Source organism: Vanacampus margaritifer, chromosome 5, assembly GCF_051991255.1.
Source record: "Vanacampus margaritifer isolate UIUO_Vmar chromosome 5, RoL_Vmar_1.0, whole genome shotgun sequence".
Taxonomy (NCBI): Eukaryota; Metazoa; Chordata; class Actinopteri; order Syngnathiformes; family Syngnathidae; genus Vanacampus; species Vanacampus margaritifer.
Genome location: NC_135436.1, coordinates 21,767,255 through 21,784,580, shown reverse-complemented (window position 1 = coordinate 21,784,580; position 17,326 = coordinate 21,767,255). Strand labels below are relative to the sequence as shown.

The 17,326-nt window shown below is 40.4% G+C and overlaps 1 protein-coding gene across 2 annotated transcripts in view; it reads right to left on the bottom strand.

The window, feature by feature from the left end:
- dscaml1 (Down syndrome cell adhesion molecule like 1) overlaps positions 1-17,326 on the bottom strand; it is a 124,747-nt gene that overhangs the window by 16,146 nt on the left and 91,275 nt on the right. For both annotated transcript variants that reach the window (XM_077566385.1, XM_077566386.1), the window contains exons 13-22: positions 15,225-15,430; positions 13,362-13,458; positions 13,159-13,287; positions 12,912-13,079; positions 12,761-12,831; positions 11,679-11,919; positions 8,405-8,551; positions 7,024-7,179; positions 4,386-4,525; positions 738-891 (exon numbers count right to left, since the gene is read on the bottom strand). In XM_077566385.1, the coding sequence (XP_077422511.1) occupies positions 738-891; positions 4,386-4,525; positions 7,024-7,179; positions 8,405-8,551; positions 11,679-11,919; positions 12,761-12,831; positions 12,912-13,079; positions 13,159-13,287; positions 13,362-13,458; positions 15,225-15,430 (1,509 nt within the window). The remainder of the gene's footprint in view (positions 1-737; positions 892-4,385; positions 4,526-7,023; positions 7,180-8,404; positions 8,552-11,678; positions 11,920-12,760; positions 12,832-12,911; positions 13,080-13,158; positions 13,288-13,361; positions 13,459-15,224; positions 15,431-17,326) is intronic.

The window sequence follows — 17,326 nt, the reverse complement described above, 5'->3', positions numbered from 1 at the left end:
TATCACGATGTAGTGGCTCTCGCTAACAGACAGAATTAAGTAACCAGAATTAGGTTAAAAAATTCTATATACGTAGACCATGTTTCTATAAATTTTGATATTTGGTTTTTATTTGAGGCAGATATTTTTTCCATTAAAATGTGATTTATGAGGAGGTTAGACCATTGGTCGATATTCAGAGTTTGTTTATTTTTCCAGTTAACAAGAATTGTTTTTTTAGCGATAGTAAGGGCTACAAGTGTAGATTGAAATTGTTTATGTGGTAAGTCAGTTGTTGTTAGGTCACCTAGCAAACACAAGTTTGGAGATAAAGGTATCCTACAGTCCAAAATAGCGGAAAGTTTTTCTAAGACTTTAGTCCAGAAATACATAACCGGAGTACATAACCATAAAGCATGAACATAAGTGTCTGTAGTGTTTTGTAAGCATTGGAGACAAATGTCGGAGTCTGAGAGTCCCATTTTCTTCATCATACATTGAGTAATGTATGTTCTGTGAATAATTTTATATTGGATAAGTTGTAAATTTGTGTGTTTTGTCATTTTAAATGCATTTTCACAAACTTGAATCCATCAATCTAGGCCCCATTATAGAGATGGAATGAATAATATTGAGTGTCATATGCTCATATTTTGATGAATGGCACACTGAAGAGTTGCTCTACTATATTCGCCCGCCAACCCAGTGGGCAAGTCAAGTCATCTAACATCTACCGCTATCTCACAGCGGAACCTCACCCTTGGCGGCAGGCTCAACGGTGACCTTGTCACTAAAGTTTCCGCGTCCTGCAGTGGTGACGGCCGCAGCCCAGATCAAGTATTGCTGCCTGTGGTTGAGGTGACTGATGCGGTAGAAGACGAGCTCCGGGTTGGCTTCGTATTCACTGGGCATCTGAGGAGACATGAGAGGAGAGGACACAGAGAGGACGTAAGACAGATACTGTCACCTAAGTACACCGGCGCTAACGGAATCTATAACTGGAATAGTAACATTACAGAAAAGACATCTGTTAAGGTCACACGGACCTAAACATGGTCAGTTTAGTCGCTTAATTCATGCTGCACCACTCCAGTCCTATAGGTGGCGGTAATGCACATTACAAGTGGGTTCACCCTAATTCAAGACAGACCGCCAATGTACGACATCACAGTTAAAAAACGATGTGGATCTAATGATGAGAGCCAAACTATGGCAAGAAATCCAGACACAAATGGTTATACTATAGGATTTATTTCTATACGGCACTTTACTTTTAAAGAAACCATTCATAATTGTTAGGTAAATATAATAATTGATTGAAGTTAGCCAGTTAACCACAAGCTTGGATTTTGTTTATTGTAATAAAACTGCACAAAATCACACTTGATTAAAAAAAAAGAAAAGAAGAACAGCTGTCAATATGATGTTTTCAGTTGTACACAGCTGCAACTGACACCATTTCCAACATTTGGTAATGATACCACTCTTAGAATGTGGTCCTTATGTAGGCTAATAGCATATACAGTAAGTTTACTGTATATTTTGAGAAAGATGCACTTGAAGGTTTAAAACAATTACCGGGGTACTAAATTATAAAATAGGAAGATATTGTATTTTACCAGCAGTTATTTTCAACCTTTCGGGTTTTTTTTCCGGTTAAAAGAGAGAAGCGTATCATTTCATGTTGTCGTGGTAACAAAATCAGTGAGTAAAATCCAGGGGGTTCCAAACACTGGGTCAGACTGTCACTTTACTAGAGAGGCAGAAGTAATGTGAAGGACTCAGTGAACATCCGTTTAATGTGAAACAAGCCCTCAAGTCTCCCCTCGAAAAAAAACCCAAAGAGGGTTGAGGAAGGTATACTGAGGTTTTTTTTTTGGGGGGGGGGGGCATAATTCAACTGTGTGTTGGCTCCCAAGGCAGGGTGAAAACAGATGAAGGCAATGGAGAAAAAGAATGAGCGATATGTCATACGCTAATGAGGCCAATCTAAAGCAGCCCAGCCACAACACACACGCAGAATAAAAAAAAAAATCCACACTTGAGCCCACATAGTGAATGATAGTGAAAACACACGCATACACGGCATACATGACCTGAAGCTGGATACGTAATTGCAGCGTGTTTAACCCAGCCATGTGTCTGCTGTCTAGTCACATCACCGTGTTCTCAAAACACACATACTGACTCTGTATGCATACACACAATGACTGGCAGTCGCTCCTTAGATCCTCAACAATTATTCCTTCTTTTACCGGTGCCTTGAGATACAAATGATAAGATTTAGGAATTTGCTCAGATACAAGCAAATTTTTATATTTGGCACAACATGCAGAGGTTATTTAATGCGACTCCTGGTTGAATTACTGTCAAATTAAACATAAAAAAAAAAGAGAATGACGTGTATTTGAAAAGATCACATAATGCTAAGAAGTTTGCTAGCTTGATGATAACACAAAATGGGGGTTAATGAATGGCATCAATGGTCACAAAGTTACAGATATATGACCATAAACTGCATCAACACATTTAGACAGACATTATAATACAATTTTTTTTTCTTTTTCTTTTTTTCTCTGGAGAGCTCAGTATTGTTCCTTCGGTAATTTTACCGATTTGACATGTCATCATCATTGCTCTCTCTCTCTTTTTTTATTTTATTTTTTAAATATATATATATATATATACACACACACATATTTTTTTATTTTATTTTGTATGTGGGTGAGCATGTGTATGTGCATGTGTGCGTGCGTATTCATTAGTTCACCTAAAACTTATTAAAAAAATCCCATACCGTTCACCTAAACCGAACACTTCAGAACATTATAATACTATATATGTATATAAATAAAATTACTATTGTTACTGCAGTTTACTGAGACATTTACAGTAGTTTTGAAAGTCGTCTTTGCGTTTTCATGACTGTTTTATACTGCCCCCAGGTGGCCAAGTCGCAACAGGAAAATGAGTTGCAATGAATTAATCATAATGCAAAAATGTTTAATTCTTATCATTCTATTTAAGCATGATATAACTATGTTTTATAAAGTTAATAGTGCCATTTCGGATTATTTTGTAGTCATTTGCTGCGGTGACCATCTAAATATCACTAAACCCACCAGTTTGGCATGAATTTACATTTTCGGCGGTCCGGTTGTTTTTGATGTGGTCAAAAAAATTGTGCTTGCCGGCTTATTTTTATTCCGGCAGGTTCATTCATGATGTTGTTCACGTGTAGCGAGTAGCGGAACCTAAACGGGCATGTTTCTATTCCTTAGTCTGTGTTCGTCATCTGCCATCCCTTTTTCAGCCTCTGCTTGCATCCATTTGCCTGTACAGTTACCCCCCCGAAGCCCACCCCACCCCACCCAACCACACAAACGTACTTATTTTGCGCTTTCTAACCGCTTGCTGACTCACATTTACTTTAATGACTCTCCTTTCTGTGTATCCGTCTCCACACTCGTAGCTGGATGGAGTAGAAGCGAGTTACCAGCAGCGGGAGTCATGAATGGATGCAGTTCAGGACGCAAACTGTACTTGTCAAAAACGGCAGTGGGGGCGGGTTGAGGGGTCGGATTGGGGGGCGCGTGCGAGCGTGTGTTGCTGAAACGGATATTAAAATATTCCTTAGGCGGGGAGATAGTGGCGATCTAGGGAACAATAGAGCCAGATAATGAAAAGAAGAACAAAAGTACTCCCCGCGCGGCGTGTATGCAAACCCCCCTCCCATCCCTTTTCCTTCCTTCCTCCTCTCCAGTCGCACTCATTTACATAGTAATCATCCTGAACTCTGCATGGGGGCTTCAGATGGACGCATGAATGGAGAGATAGATAGATAGATAGATAGATAGATAGATAGATAGATAGATAGATAGATAGATAGATAGATAGATAGATAGATGGATGGATGGATGGATGGATGGATGGATGGATGGATGGATGGATGGACGGATGGATGGATGGATGGATGGATGATAGATAGATAGATAGATAGATAGATAGATAGATAGATAGACGTGTCGCATGTGCGAGAGCGTGCGTGTGCGTTGCCGCGCCGCTTGATGAACAGATGAGGTTGTCCTGGCAACGTGATGAGACGCAGATATGCAAATAAGGCGGGAGGGTGAGCTCGCACGCGCACACACTGCGGTACGAGTGGAGCTCATTTCACACACACGCCTCGTGCTGAGACTGCAGCAAAAAGTGCACGAGTGCGCACACCATCCATGCACATTTGAATTGAATCAATTTCACCTTTATCTCGGCATTGTATAAATTACGCACAGAAAGAAAAGATGAATTTAAAATACATGTGATTCTTCCTCCAACGTATGTCATGTTCCAAACATGATCTCTTTTGTTCACTTCCAAATCAGTGCATGCACCCCCTTTGAACTCACCGGTTGGCCTGATCCAGGGTTCAAGCAGTAGATGGTGTACTTGCGGATGATTCCATTTGGTTTATGAGGAGGTAACCAGGATACCACAACACTGCTGGCGGAGGAGGGCACAGCTTTGATGCCAGCTGGGGGGCCGGGGTCTGCATCATAGACAGAACGAGTGAATGATGATACAAATACGAATACCAACGTGGACAGATTAACCCATTTGACAGCAACAATTTTGATACATTTGTATTATCCAAAATCATGTATTTACTTAATTGTAGAGCTTGTCAGGCATTAAATAGCGGATGCCTTTATTTGTACAATTACAATTTTCTAGTAATATTCTAGTGCTATTAAATTTACATGTACACGGTGATTAATTAGACAAGGCCACTGTTTGAGGAAATTAGACAAGCATTTTTTTAAACTGAGATCCAGATCTGGCCCACCGTCATTTTATCATGAACTATTTCTATTAGTTTAACATTTTTTCCCACTTTTGTTAACAAGAGTATGAAAACCTAGAATTTTTTTTTATTGTACATTTTGAACAGATATAAAATTTGTGATTAATCGTGAGTTAACTAGTGGTCATGCGATTAATTATGATTAAAAAATTTAATTACCTGAAGCCCCTAATTTTTCTTAAAAATATATATTTTTTAAATATGATTATTAAAACATTTTTTTTTAAATTACTTTAAAAAAGAAAGAAAGAAAGAAAGAAAGAAGAAAAGATTAGTAAGAATTAGGAGCGTCAGGCGATTATTATTTTTTCGTAAATAATCGCATGACTTCACTAGTTAACTCACGATTAATCACAAATTTTATATCTGTTCAAAATGTACAATAAAAAAAATTAGGTACAGTATTTTTTTCACTACTACTACTTTTTTTCATACTCTTGTCAACAAAAGTGGAAAAAAATTAAACTAATAGAAATAGTTCAAATTAATTTTTGACGTCTATAGCCGTCAATGGCAGTGAATGAGTTAAAATAGTAAAATTATTTTGGTCACCTCTACTGAGAGCTACTTCTTGGGGAACTGATTAATGCAAAAGGCTACCAGTTTGATACAGACTTACGTGATTAATAAAAAAAGAAGCTCAAATTACCTTTAGTAATGCTATTATTAGGGATGTTCGATACCGTTTTTTTTTTTTTCAGACCGATACCAGTCACCGATACCGATACCAAGGACTGATACCACTAGTACTTTTGATACATACAATTTCCCAGTATAGCATTTTTCCTTAAAATGAATTAAATTACCGGTAATGGCAATTTTGTATTCTTTTAATTTCTAATTTCCAGTTCCTGATCGTAAAATGTCTAGAAGAGGGGGCTGATATTGGTAATGTCTGCCAATAGCTGGCATTGTTACTTGCCCATCCCTAGTCATCATTAGTATTTAATGCTACTCATTATACAAAGACGGAGATCATATGAATGATTTCTCACAATAAGTAGGAAACGGATATACTAAAATGTGCCATCACCGGTGCTCTCTTTTTAGAACTTTTCGAATCTTTTAGGCCCGCGGACTACTCATATGGTCCTTGGGGAGTGGTGACCCCTAATCTAAGACATTAGAGTGAGTCGACATGTTGATGGTGTAGGCTAATTACTGCGAAAAACAGTCACCAAAAATGGATTCGAGGGCTCAAAGATGACCATAAAGCGCCCAAAGCGTTGCAACAAGAACGGCCATGTAAAAAAAAAAAAAAAAAAAAAAAAAAAAAGAAAGCGACGCCCGCAGAAGGCGGTCGTGAATCATTGTCATCTCTGCTTTGACGGCGGAGGGAAGCGGCCTGACAATTGCTTTGTTTGCACAACTCCACTGTAAACACTTTCCCATATGCCGCACAGAGCACTGAGGGCAAAAGGGATCAGAAAGATAACGTTGAACGTATGTGAAGAGTTTGCCCCTGGACACCGTGTCGGCCCACATCAGCGGGAAAAAAAACAGCCGCTCGGCCGAGATGTGATAAACACACACTCGCGCGGACGGGCACACATTTGAAGAGCAACTGCAGTGAGGCTCACACACAACAAAAAGAGGCGATAGGAAGAGAAGAATAAAGGCTTTTTTTTCTGAAATGGCACTTCTTAAAAATCGCTTCTACCCCTGTCTGCCTCCTCTCTTGTCGGGGGCCGCGGGGAGAGAGCGCAGAGGCGGATCCGGATGTAATCCACAACCCACCAGTGTAAGCACAAAATTAATTCTCCCTCTAAGCTATAAAGAATTAATCTCTCTCTTGTACGGCGTGTCGGGCGAGACTTGCCGGCAAACAATAGCGCCTTTTCTCACACGTGCACGCCAAAGCTGGGAAATACGCTCATACAAACACACACACTAAACAACCCCCTCCCTCCAACATGCACAGATTCCACACCCTTAGGCTCATCACACACACGCACATACGAGCAAACCACACACGCTTTTTGGCTTCTTAATTCTCATTAGCACTGGTAATGGCACATCAGAGCGCAAAGAGGTTTTAATCAGCTACCTCAGCCTTACAAAGAGCCGCTACCCCTCCGCACGAATTGGGCCTCCCACACCGCAGCTGAAACGTCTTAAACCCTTGGATAAAATTGCTCCCTCCGCGTGTGTGTGAAGATAAAATACATGGAGAGTAGACTCACAGTCTTCGCGGGTCTGGATGTACAACACGTTGCTGCGCACGCCATCGCCAGCCTGAGTGTAGGCCAGCACTTGGATGCTGTAGTTGGTGAACTTCTCCAGGTTCCTGAGCTCCACCTGCTCCTTGGTTGTGGTGATGTTCTGCATTTCACCCCATTCTGAAGAACGCACAGCGCATACTTAGGCATTGATTCCCGACAAGAGATCAGAGGCATGGAAAATGATCTAATGTCACTTAATTGGTACGAAAATTATTCTCTGCAAATCATGTACCTTTGTACGGAAGGGTATTGCATTCACTTGAAAAAAAAAAGTCCTGTTTTTTTTTAACTTATTTTTGGGGGGAGTTTTTTTGAGTATTTATTTTCTATTTTATTGAATATTTTCCCCCTGTTTTTTTGAGTATTTTTTTTATTTAAAAAAAAATCCGCTGTTTTTCTGAGTAATTTTTCCCTGTTTTATAAAATTATTTTTCTGTTTTTCTGAATATTTTTCTCTGTTTTTTCTGAATATTTTTTTAAAGGGTTTCCCCTCAGAGATTAGAGAACAAACCACAATACAATATACTCATTCATTCCTTTTTTGAGAGCCAGTAAGTAAACATGACCATCTTATTGCATATGGAGTTATGTGGGAAAGTGTCCGCTTCCGCTATTAGCGAGTCTGCAACAAGTCACTTGGAGTTCAGAGGTAAAAAAAATAAAATAAATTACTCCGAAAAACAGAGCACATTTTTTTTCTGTTTTTTGGAATAATTTTTTTTCTGTTTTTTGGAACTTTTTTTTTTTAAATTTTTTAAAATGTTTTCCTGAGTATTTTTTCCTCCTGTTTTTCTGAATATTTTTTTTCAGCCTGTTTTTCTCAATAATTTTTTTCAGCCTGTTTTTCTCAATATTTTTTGGCAGAAAAAAAAAATCAGTAAAACAGAAACAAATATTCCGAAAAAAAAAGACAATTAAAAAAAAATACTCAAAAAAACAAAGCTCTCTAAAAAATGAGTCAGAAAAATCGTTTTTTTTTCTCCAAGTGAATGCAATACGCTTCCGTACCTTTGTTTATCTCTCTATTCCAGAAACAAAACAACAAAAAAAAAAAGATCGTCCTATAGGTGGCAGGTGGTACAATTAACTAGCAGAGTCATATATAGAGAGAGTTTGGCCAACTCGGTTTCAGCAGGGTAACAAGATGGTGTCCATATGACATGTGACCAGCAGTTGACCAATCACAGCGTGACCAATCACAACATGATTGGTCAACTGCTGGTTTTAAGAAAACAAAGTGCTCTATAAATATAGAATTGAGCAATTCTAGTCCAACACAACTAGCTATCTAAACTAAAGAAACAGTTCCTTGCACTGGTTTAAACAGAAGCAGCCAACAGACCTCCGTCGGGAAAGACGGCCCAAAAGACAACACGGTAGCCCTTCAGAACGCCGTGCAGGGTCATCCTGGGGGGTTCGGCCCAAGAGATGACGGCCTCATCCGAGGTGACAGAGATGGCACGTACATTCTGAGGAGGTTGGCTGGGGACTGAGAACACAGTAGGAACACGTTAAATAACTCATGCTTCTTAAGTTTAATTTCAAAGCCAATAATTGGGAATAACCTGTGTATATATATATAATATATATATATATATATATATATATATATATATTATATATATATATATATATATTAGGGGTGTGAATTGCCTAGTACCTGGCGATTTGATTCATATCACGATTCATAGGTCACGATTCGATTCGATGCCGATTAATCCCGATACAAATCTATAAATTGATTATTGCGATTTTTTTTTTTTTTTACTCAAATTTAGAAAATGCTAATCAGTAAACCTGTACATGTAAGACTGTAAGATTTGTATGAAAATTTTATTTATTTATCTGTAAATTCAGCCTGTTTCATGTTTGAACAGCACTGAAATAAAATATTAAGGCTTAATGTTCCATTAATATAACATTCTTCCATGCTTAATGTGAGAATCCTAACCCTAAGTAAGACGTTTTGTTGAATATTCCCATAAAGAAAAATTATGTTTAAAAATCGATTCGGCCGCATATCGAATCGATTCGAGAATTGCGCGCTGTAATATCGTGATATATTGCCGAATTGATTTTTTCTAACACCCCTAATATATATATATATACAAGTACAATTCTGGATGGTCCCCTTAATACAGTACAGCAGAATATAATCTTAATGAAAACTGAAAGGAAGTCTTGGCCAAGGTTTGACAGTAAATCAGGAGTGCGTAACGAGTGGCCCATTGAAGGTTAATTAGCGAAGCCCTAATGGGCGTTTCCGCTGCAAGCCAGTGGCGATTCAACGGCCTTGCAAAAATGTATCGGAGCTTCCCTCTCTGCACAAGCCTCGCCCTGTTCTCACTCATCCAGGTGTCGCCTCTGAAGCATTGACTTTTCAGGCTTTGAATAACGCGCAGTGTCGTCGGCGAACAGAAGTCAACTTGTGCACGGGGGTTGCGAGGAGCAGGAAGAGAGGAAGAGAGCCGACTGAAAGACACCAGATTGGGCCAAGTCCGCCAGGGCCGTTATTCTGGGCAGCTGGCGTGGAGGGCGGAGGTGGGGAGGAGGACGGAGGAAGTGAGGAAACTGGGCCTTGCATGAAAAAGACCTTTGGGCTACAAGTGTAAATAATTAGGATGCGTCGCTTCTCACTTTGCAGGTAGAAATGAGGACATGTGCTTATTTGTTGGATCATTAATAAGACAACTAAAATGGGGGATAAGTAACAAAACGTAAGGCATTTTTTTGGACTGCAAGGAGGAGGGGAGGTTGGAGGAAGAAAAGAGGAAGGGGAGGAAGAGAGTTAAAAGCAGAGGAAGGGCAGAAAAAGATGAAAAGAAGTGCAGGGAAACAAAAGCGCTCAGCTGCGGATAATTGCAGCAGGAAACAGGCCGCGGGAAAGACGGACGGACAGACAGGGTAATTATAATTATTTTTAGTATGCTTGTTGTTATCACTATTATCATAATGGCCGTCAATATCACTGTCGCCACGGTGACAGCCACAGGGAAGCGCTGGAGGGATCTGCCTGCTCTGGACCAATTGGGGCTCAGCCAACTGTTCTCGGCGTGTGCATAAATGGGTGGATGTCTGTTTGCATGGGGAAAGGACGGCAGGCAGTGATGACAGATATTGTGCAAAGCCCGTTTTGGGAGAAAGGAAAAAAAAAAAACGTTTTGAAGACAATAAGCAACACACTATGAATGGTATTTTAACATAAATACGTTTTGTTTAGTAGGTGAAAAGAGTACCAATGCTTATCATTTTTTTTAGCCCCTCCCTCTAAAATGAGGCCGCCTAATTTCACGACTTTAAGGAAATGGTTCTAAATCAGAAACAGTTGGAAGTCTCCAAAAAAAACAACAAAAAAAACAGTTGGAAGTCACGTGTTGGAAGTGAAGAGCTTTCCTACTCCCGATGTGTCGGATGGCAAGCACAGTGTATATAAAAAGTATACACACCCCTGCTCAAATGGCAGGTTTTTGTGGTATCCCCAAAAAAAAAAACAGAGAACAAGATAAATCTTTTCAAAAACGTTTCCCACTGTGATTTATAATCTGTACAACTCAAACGAAAAAAAAAAACAACTAAACAACTGAAATTATAATGAGTTCAGATGGTCTTGTAGGCTTTCCCTGACATGTTTTTGCTTTCTAGCGGAAGGCTGACTGTTTCAGGTGAAGAAAAACAGCCATAAACATGATGCTGACCCCATCATGCTTAACTGCAGGTATGCTATTCTCTTGGTGATGAGCAGTGTTATTAATGCGTCAAACATACTTTTGGAATTATGGCCAAAAATGTGACCTTGGTTTCATTGGACAAGAAAACATTTTCCCACACGTTTATGACCTGTACCTAAAGTTGAGCCAGGAAAAACTCAGTCAGTTTGAAAAAAGCCCTCTCATATGCTGTGGTATTTGCTCCATTACAATAATTGTTGTATTGAAACATCTCAATTATTAATCAGTTACACGACTGTTTTTGAGTAACACAACTTTGTCTGATCGGCAAACAAAAGGGAATCAGTTCACTAAAGAGTAGCTGGCACATCTAAAATGAGCAAACATTTGGCCTTGTTAAAAAAAAAAAAACATCAATAAGATCAGTTGTAGTTGTTTCTTTCCATCTAATCACCCGGCTCTTTATCATCACACTCCTTTGTGCACCGCCAGGGTACGAACGCTTTGGATTACAGCGTTCATTCTTGTAAGAATAGAGCGAAGGCGATGGTTTTCGAGTAAAAAAAAAAAAAAAGATGGAGAGTTCGGGCGGCGAGAAAAGCGACGCAGAACGTGCAGTGAATGTGAATCAAAGCTGGCGGATGGGTGACAAGTTTGCTCTTGCGCTCGCTCGCGCGGCGCCGTGCTGTTTGAAAAGCATCAATTGCGGCAGCTGGTCACTAAAGTGGCCCTTTTTTTACACTTGAAAAAAACAAACATTTCCTTTTTTTTATTGCCATGGTGCAGACGTGTATTGTTTGATACAGAGAGGTGTTTCGCTTCTCCACCCGCTCAATAAGTTGACCTTGAACAAAACGGAATGACTTCTAACATTAGACATTTTTTGACATGTGGCAGCAAGTATGTGTACCTAATGTTGTGGCCACTGACTGACTGACTGCTCCTTACCGTCTTCAAGTGTGGTGGCGTTGATCTCGGAGCTGGACGGCCCGGTGCCAGCTCTGTTGAAGGCCTGGACCACCACGCCGTACTGGGCAAACTTCTTCAGGTTGTCCAGCGTGTACACCTCATTGTCTCCCGTGGCCTTCATCTCCACAATGCTGTATTGGCCGTTGCTGCCCGGGCCGTTCTCTCTGTAGCCGATCTGGTAACCCCGGATCACTCCGTTTTGCAGCTCCTTCCTGGGAGACTGCGGGATGGAATGAGATCAGTCTCGACGTATTTTCAAAGCAGTAACGATGTTGTCAGTAGTGAATGGATATTTTTCGGGTGGGTAAGTCTGGAGTTTCTTGTTTCGAGACTGACAGTTTATTCTTTGTCTGGTTGAAAAGTTGACAAGATGAACGCCACAGCGCTACTTTTTCTGATGGATATTTACTTCTATATTTTCTACTCATTACTTGGACAACATAGGCTCTTTTTTCTTTTTTTTTTTTTAACCTCCACAAAACACAAACGTAAAAAAACGACCTAAATAGAGAGAGGTCAAGTCAACTTCGGCTGAGATTTTGATTGATTGATTGATTGATATTTTGGTGACCAATACACAGCAGCAACATTAATAATTTGAATCTGGACCTCAGCTCTGTTAATTAGATTTTTTCTTATTCTGCCGGTTTTCAACCTTTAGCTATATCGACACCAACTTCAACGTGTTTCCAAAAAATACACGCTTCGTGGGCTATTACTTTTCTTTCTTTCTTTTTTTTTTCCTGGAGAGCTCAGTATTGTTCATTCGGTAATTTTACCGATTTCGGTAATTTTACCGATTTCGGTAATTTTACCGATTTCGGAAATTTTACCGATTTCGGTAATTTTACTATTACTATTACTTTTCTTATTCCAAACATTCACAGTCTTCCTACAATTCAAGATCACAAGAGTGACTATTGAAAACAAATCTGATGTTGCGCAATCCTTCTTAGGTAATGTAGCACAAATTAATGAGTCTGTACTGTTTTTATTTATTTTACTTTTTAGTACAGTGTGTGAGTACTTTTGCCACCTCTGCAGCAAAGATCATTCATTACCTTCCAAGTAACCCTAATACTCTGGGAAGTCACCGGCTGCAGGATCACATCCATGGGGGGACCATCAGGCTCTGCAAAATCGGACAGTTTACCATTTGTCATCCAGCCAAACCGAAATGCTATCTTTTCTCACATGTGGCGATGTACTTACGAGCTTCCTCCGTGCTGATGGTGAGCTCCTTACTGGCCTCGCTTTTGCCGATTGCGTTGTAGGAGTACATGCGGATGCTGTAGACGGAGGCCGGGTGGAGGTCCACAATGTTTGCCTGATTGTTGGTGGGGGAAATGTTTCGTGTGGCGTGCTTCAGCTCCCAGGTATCTGTCAAAAAGGTGGCAACGGTTTCCTTTCAATTCTCAAGAATCAACCAATCGTCTCTGTTTGTGGTTGTTGCACATACCCGTCTTGTTCTTATACTCGATGTCATACGAGGTGATGACGCTGTTGCCGTCAAACCTCTGCGTCCATCTCAGGTTCATACTGCGATCTTTCACTTCCCGCACCTCCAGCTCCGGAGGGTCTGGGGGCTCTGAAGGATTAAGCGGTGTGAATGGAACAAGTGGAGGTATTGATTTTCAGCTGTGTAAAGACGAGTATAAGTACCTTGCACAGTGAGCTGAATGAGGCCTCGTCCTTCGCCGTACGAGTTGATGGCGTGACAGGAGAAGAAGACCGAGTCCTCCCGCTCAGCTGGTTTTAGCTACAAGTAGACGAGTAGGCAAATTAGACAGTCATCTTTAAGGAGCTAATGATGGTTAAATGCTATTGCAAAGGTCTGTTGGTCATTTTTTTGTCTGGAAAAATGCTGCAATGTGAAAAAGGTACACCTCAGCATCAATAATTAATATTGATTGTTTTGCTCTCATTTTCAGTCACACAAAAAAAAGTTACAAAAATGTACCTGCCAAGAGGTCGTTTTCTCATCACTGCTCACTTGTTAGCGAGCAGGATTATGCAAAAATGACTTCATCGATTTCCTTTTTTTTTCCTTCTTCCTTTTTTTCCCCCTTATGTTTCACCCATGCAAAATCTCGATCTCTATTTTTGACCCACAAATTCCCAATTCATTTCCAATGACATATTCAACAATTCCTTCCCATTCAACATTGAAATGTTAAGTTCATTGAGTTCACCATGCGAATGATTTTCAAGTTTTCAACATTCGCACAAACCCCAAAAAATTCCACACTTTTCACTCACACATTGCACATTTTTGCACTTCATCGATTTCCATGAAACTATGTAGAGGGTTGATGCAGGAAGCCCAAAAAAGATTGAAATCAAGTAAGACGTGTATATTTTGAAAGGTTTATTGACTGCATGTCATGTGACCAGTGGTGAAAGTATGAAAACCTAGAAAAAATGTATTGTACATTTAGAATAGATATAAAATGTGCGAGTACGCTTGAGTTAACTAGTGAAGTCATGTAATTAATTACAATTAAAAAATGTAATCGCCTGATGCCCCTAATTAAAAAGAAAAAGAAAGAAATATTATTAAAAAATTAGGGGTGTCAAGACGATTACATTTTTTTTAATTGTAATTAATCGCATGACTTCAATAGTTAACTCACGATTAATCACAAATTTTATATCTGTTCTAAATGTACAATTTTTTTTCTAGGTTTTCATACTCTTGCTAACAAAAGTGGAAAAAAATGTGAAACTAATAGCAATAGTTTAAATGAATTTTTTTGAGGTCTATAGCCGTCAATGGCAGTCAATGAGTTAATAGTACATCCAATTGATACTCATTTTACCACGTTGGTTGCCGGCTTCCCCAAAATTTTCCCACATGATTGTTTCTTTTTCTAGTAACACTTTTAATTCCATTACTTAACTTTGCCGTTGCGGCGCTCTTCCAAAATGTTGAAAACCACCAGAACTACATAAAGCGCGAAACCCTCTTTTAAATACGGTTGGCTCCACCCTTTTTACACCTGTTGCCAACAGCACGCACAATTTTGTTGTGAGCGGACACGCAATTTCACACCCATTATTTGGGATCAAAATAAAAGATCGTAATCCTGGTAATAGATCGTGCTACACGCCCACCAACAGTGCCACAAACGCAATTTAGCGCTCTATAGATAGACGCAATGTAAAAAGCCTCACACTTAAAAAGCCCTCAATCAGTGTCACAGCCTCTAGGGAGGACACTCACATTGTATTTGAAGAATATTAGTTATATTTGGCAATTCATTTCTTTCTTTGGCACATCACCCCAGCAACATCATCTCTCCGCGCGCGCACGCACGCAATCGCGAAGGGAATTGCAAATGCTAGTTATTTTTGAAACTATATTCTCCTACTTCAAGAAAACACTTAAAGCGACTGTGTGTTGTTTCTGCAACTTGCACCTTGACTTGTGGAAACAAAGTGCAACAATTTGTCAAGTCAGAGTCATAAAGTCGCCGCTGTCTGCTTTCATCAGTCGAGCTCTTTGAAAGGCCTGTTGTTTCTTACCTTGAGAGTGGACAACACCTCGTCCGTCTTTTCATTGGGGCTGGTGGTAATGGAGTAGCGGGGGTTGCGGTCGGGGTCGATGACCGTGTCGCCTCTCTCCCAGCGAATGATGATGGGCCATTCTCCCCTGGCTGTGCAGTTCAGCTCCTTAACGTGACCCTTCTTGGCCATGGTGGTGTTGGGGTGACTTGTGATCATGGCTGGGACTGGAGCGGGGTGGGTGGGGTGGGGGAGGGCGGGATTAAAACGTGAGTGGATAATAAGCAGGGTTTAAAAGGAGGTGAAGGAGCGGAGGTGGAGTCGAGAGTGGCCAAGTTGCCGCCATGAAGAGCGACGGTCAATGAGGTAAAGTCAATAAACCTCCTCTCTCATTCTCCGATAGTTAACATGGAGGTCTAGGTGAATGAAGAGGCAAAAGCGATACACTCCGCCTTCCTCTGTACACAAAATCACTGGCGCGCTCAATCTTCCCGCACACACAATATCGACCCGAGGAGGAAGGTTCGGCTGTTTTGTTTTCATCACTTATTCATCTCACCCTCGCCTCGTTTTCCTCTCTCGCAGCTGAACCAAACAGACAAAATTGAGGGAGGCAGAGGAGAGGAACGGTTCAATCAATAACACTAATACCACAAGTAAAGCAAGAGGAGGGTGGGGGGGTGGTGGTGACCTGAAAGAGGCTAATTATTTGTCCTCTTTTGCATGTTCCAAAAACTTGAAGACAGATTTCTTGTAAGAAAAAACACCTTGCAAGGATGATTTATTAAACAGAGAATTCTCCGGTCACGGAAACAATTTACATCACGTAAAAGGTGGAATTTAAAAAGTGCCCATGTGCCCCCTCCCTTGGGAGAGAGGGCTTTTTATAGTATCGAGTTTTGGAAGTAAAACGCCCCTTCTCCTCCTAGTAAGAATGAGTAAAACAGATTGGTTTTCACTCAATATGTTACATAATATTATTTTCGTACACAGACTGCAGCTGTATTCATCTCTAGACAAAATATACTTTCAGGGCACCTCTCGTACTTCTTCCCATAACAAAATCTCACAAACAAGTTTAAATCGACAGCCCCTAATGTAGTATAGTTGTAGGAGTGCGCGCTCCCTCTCTCGAACAGAATGTGTTTTCGCACAGAACACTGAGAAGGAACTTCTAGACCAAACAATGTGTACCAGCTTAGGTTAAGGTCAAATTATACTGAGTTCAACACTATTTGACCTACTTCACATCTATAAAAATTTCAACATGGTTAATATATGAAATAAAGAATTAAAATGTTAATAATGTCCAACAGACCCCTTACTGAAAGTATTCGTACACTTGTGTCAAACGTGCCAGCAATGATCCCTTAACATCTATTTTGCTAGGTAAGGTCACCGTGATGAAGCTAATATCGCTCTCTCGTTCACTTCATAACGCCGGCTCGTGCGCGGCGTGTGCGCGTCACCCTCCAGGACTCTCCGCCGTGCTTTTTCATCACGCGGGCAGTTACTGACAGAGAGGGCAGGCCGCGCCATTGATTGCAGATAATGATTAAGCTTAAAGTGGTTTTGATTGTCTGTAGACAGATCCCGAGGGTTCGGGGGATCAATTGCTCACTTGCTCGACATTCTCACAACCTATCCAATATGCACTTGTGCCCACACACACACCAAGGTTTAAATTAGCCCGTTTTCACAGGCTTCCTCCTACTTGTTTGTCTATACAGGCTGCCTCATAAATCCAAATAAGAATCTAGGGGGGAAAAATGTCCACACCACGTGAATGAGGTTTTGAGAGTGACATTTACATAGACTTTCCCGTTAATGACAGGTTCTCTTGTGGTGTGTATACAAACTCCAACAAAAGGTTATAATGACAGTGGTGCCTTGAGATACAAGTTTGATTTGTTTTGTTGATTTTGATTTGTAAATGCTATTTGTTAGCACTGAGCCAAACTGAGCTATCTAAATACACATGCAATTCACTAAACAGGTTGAAGTTGAAAAAGTTGTACTTCGAGTCACTCGTATCTCAAGGCGACACTTGGCTGTATATAAAACAGTGGGAACGATTCATATTGTCAGGAGACTTATCGCATCTGCAGTATTTCATACTTGAG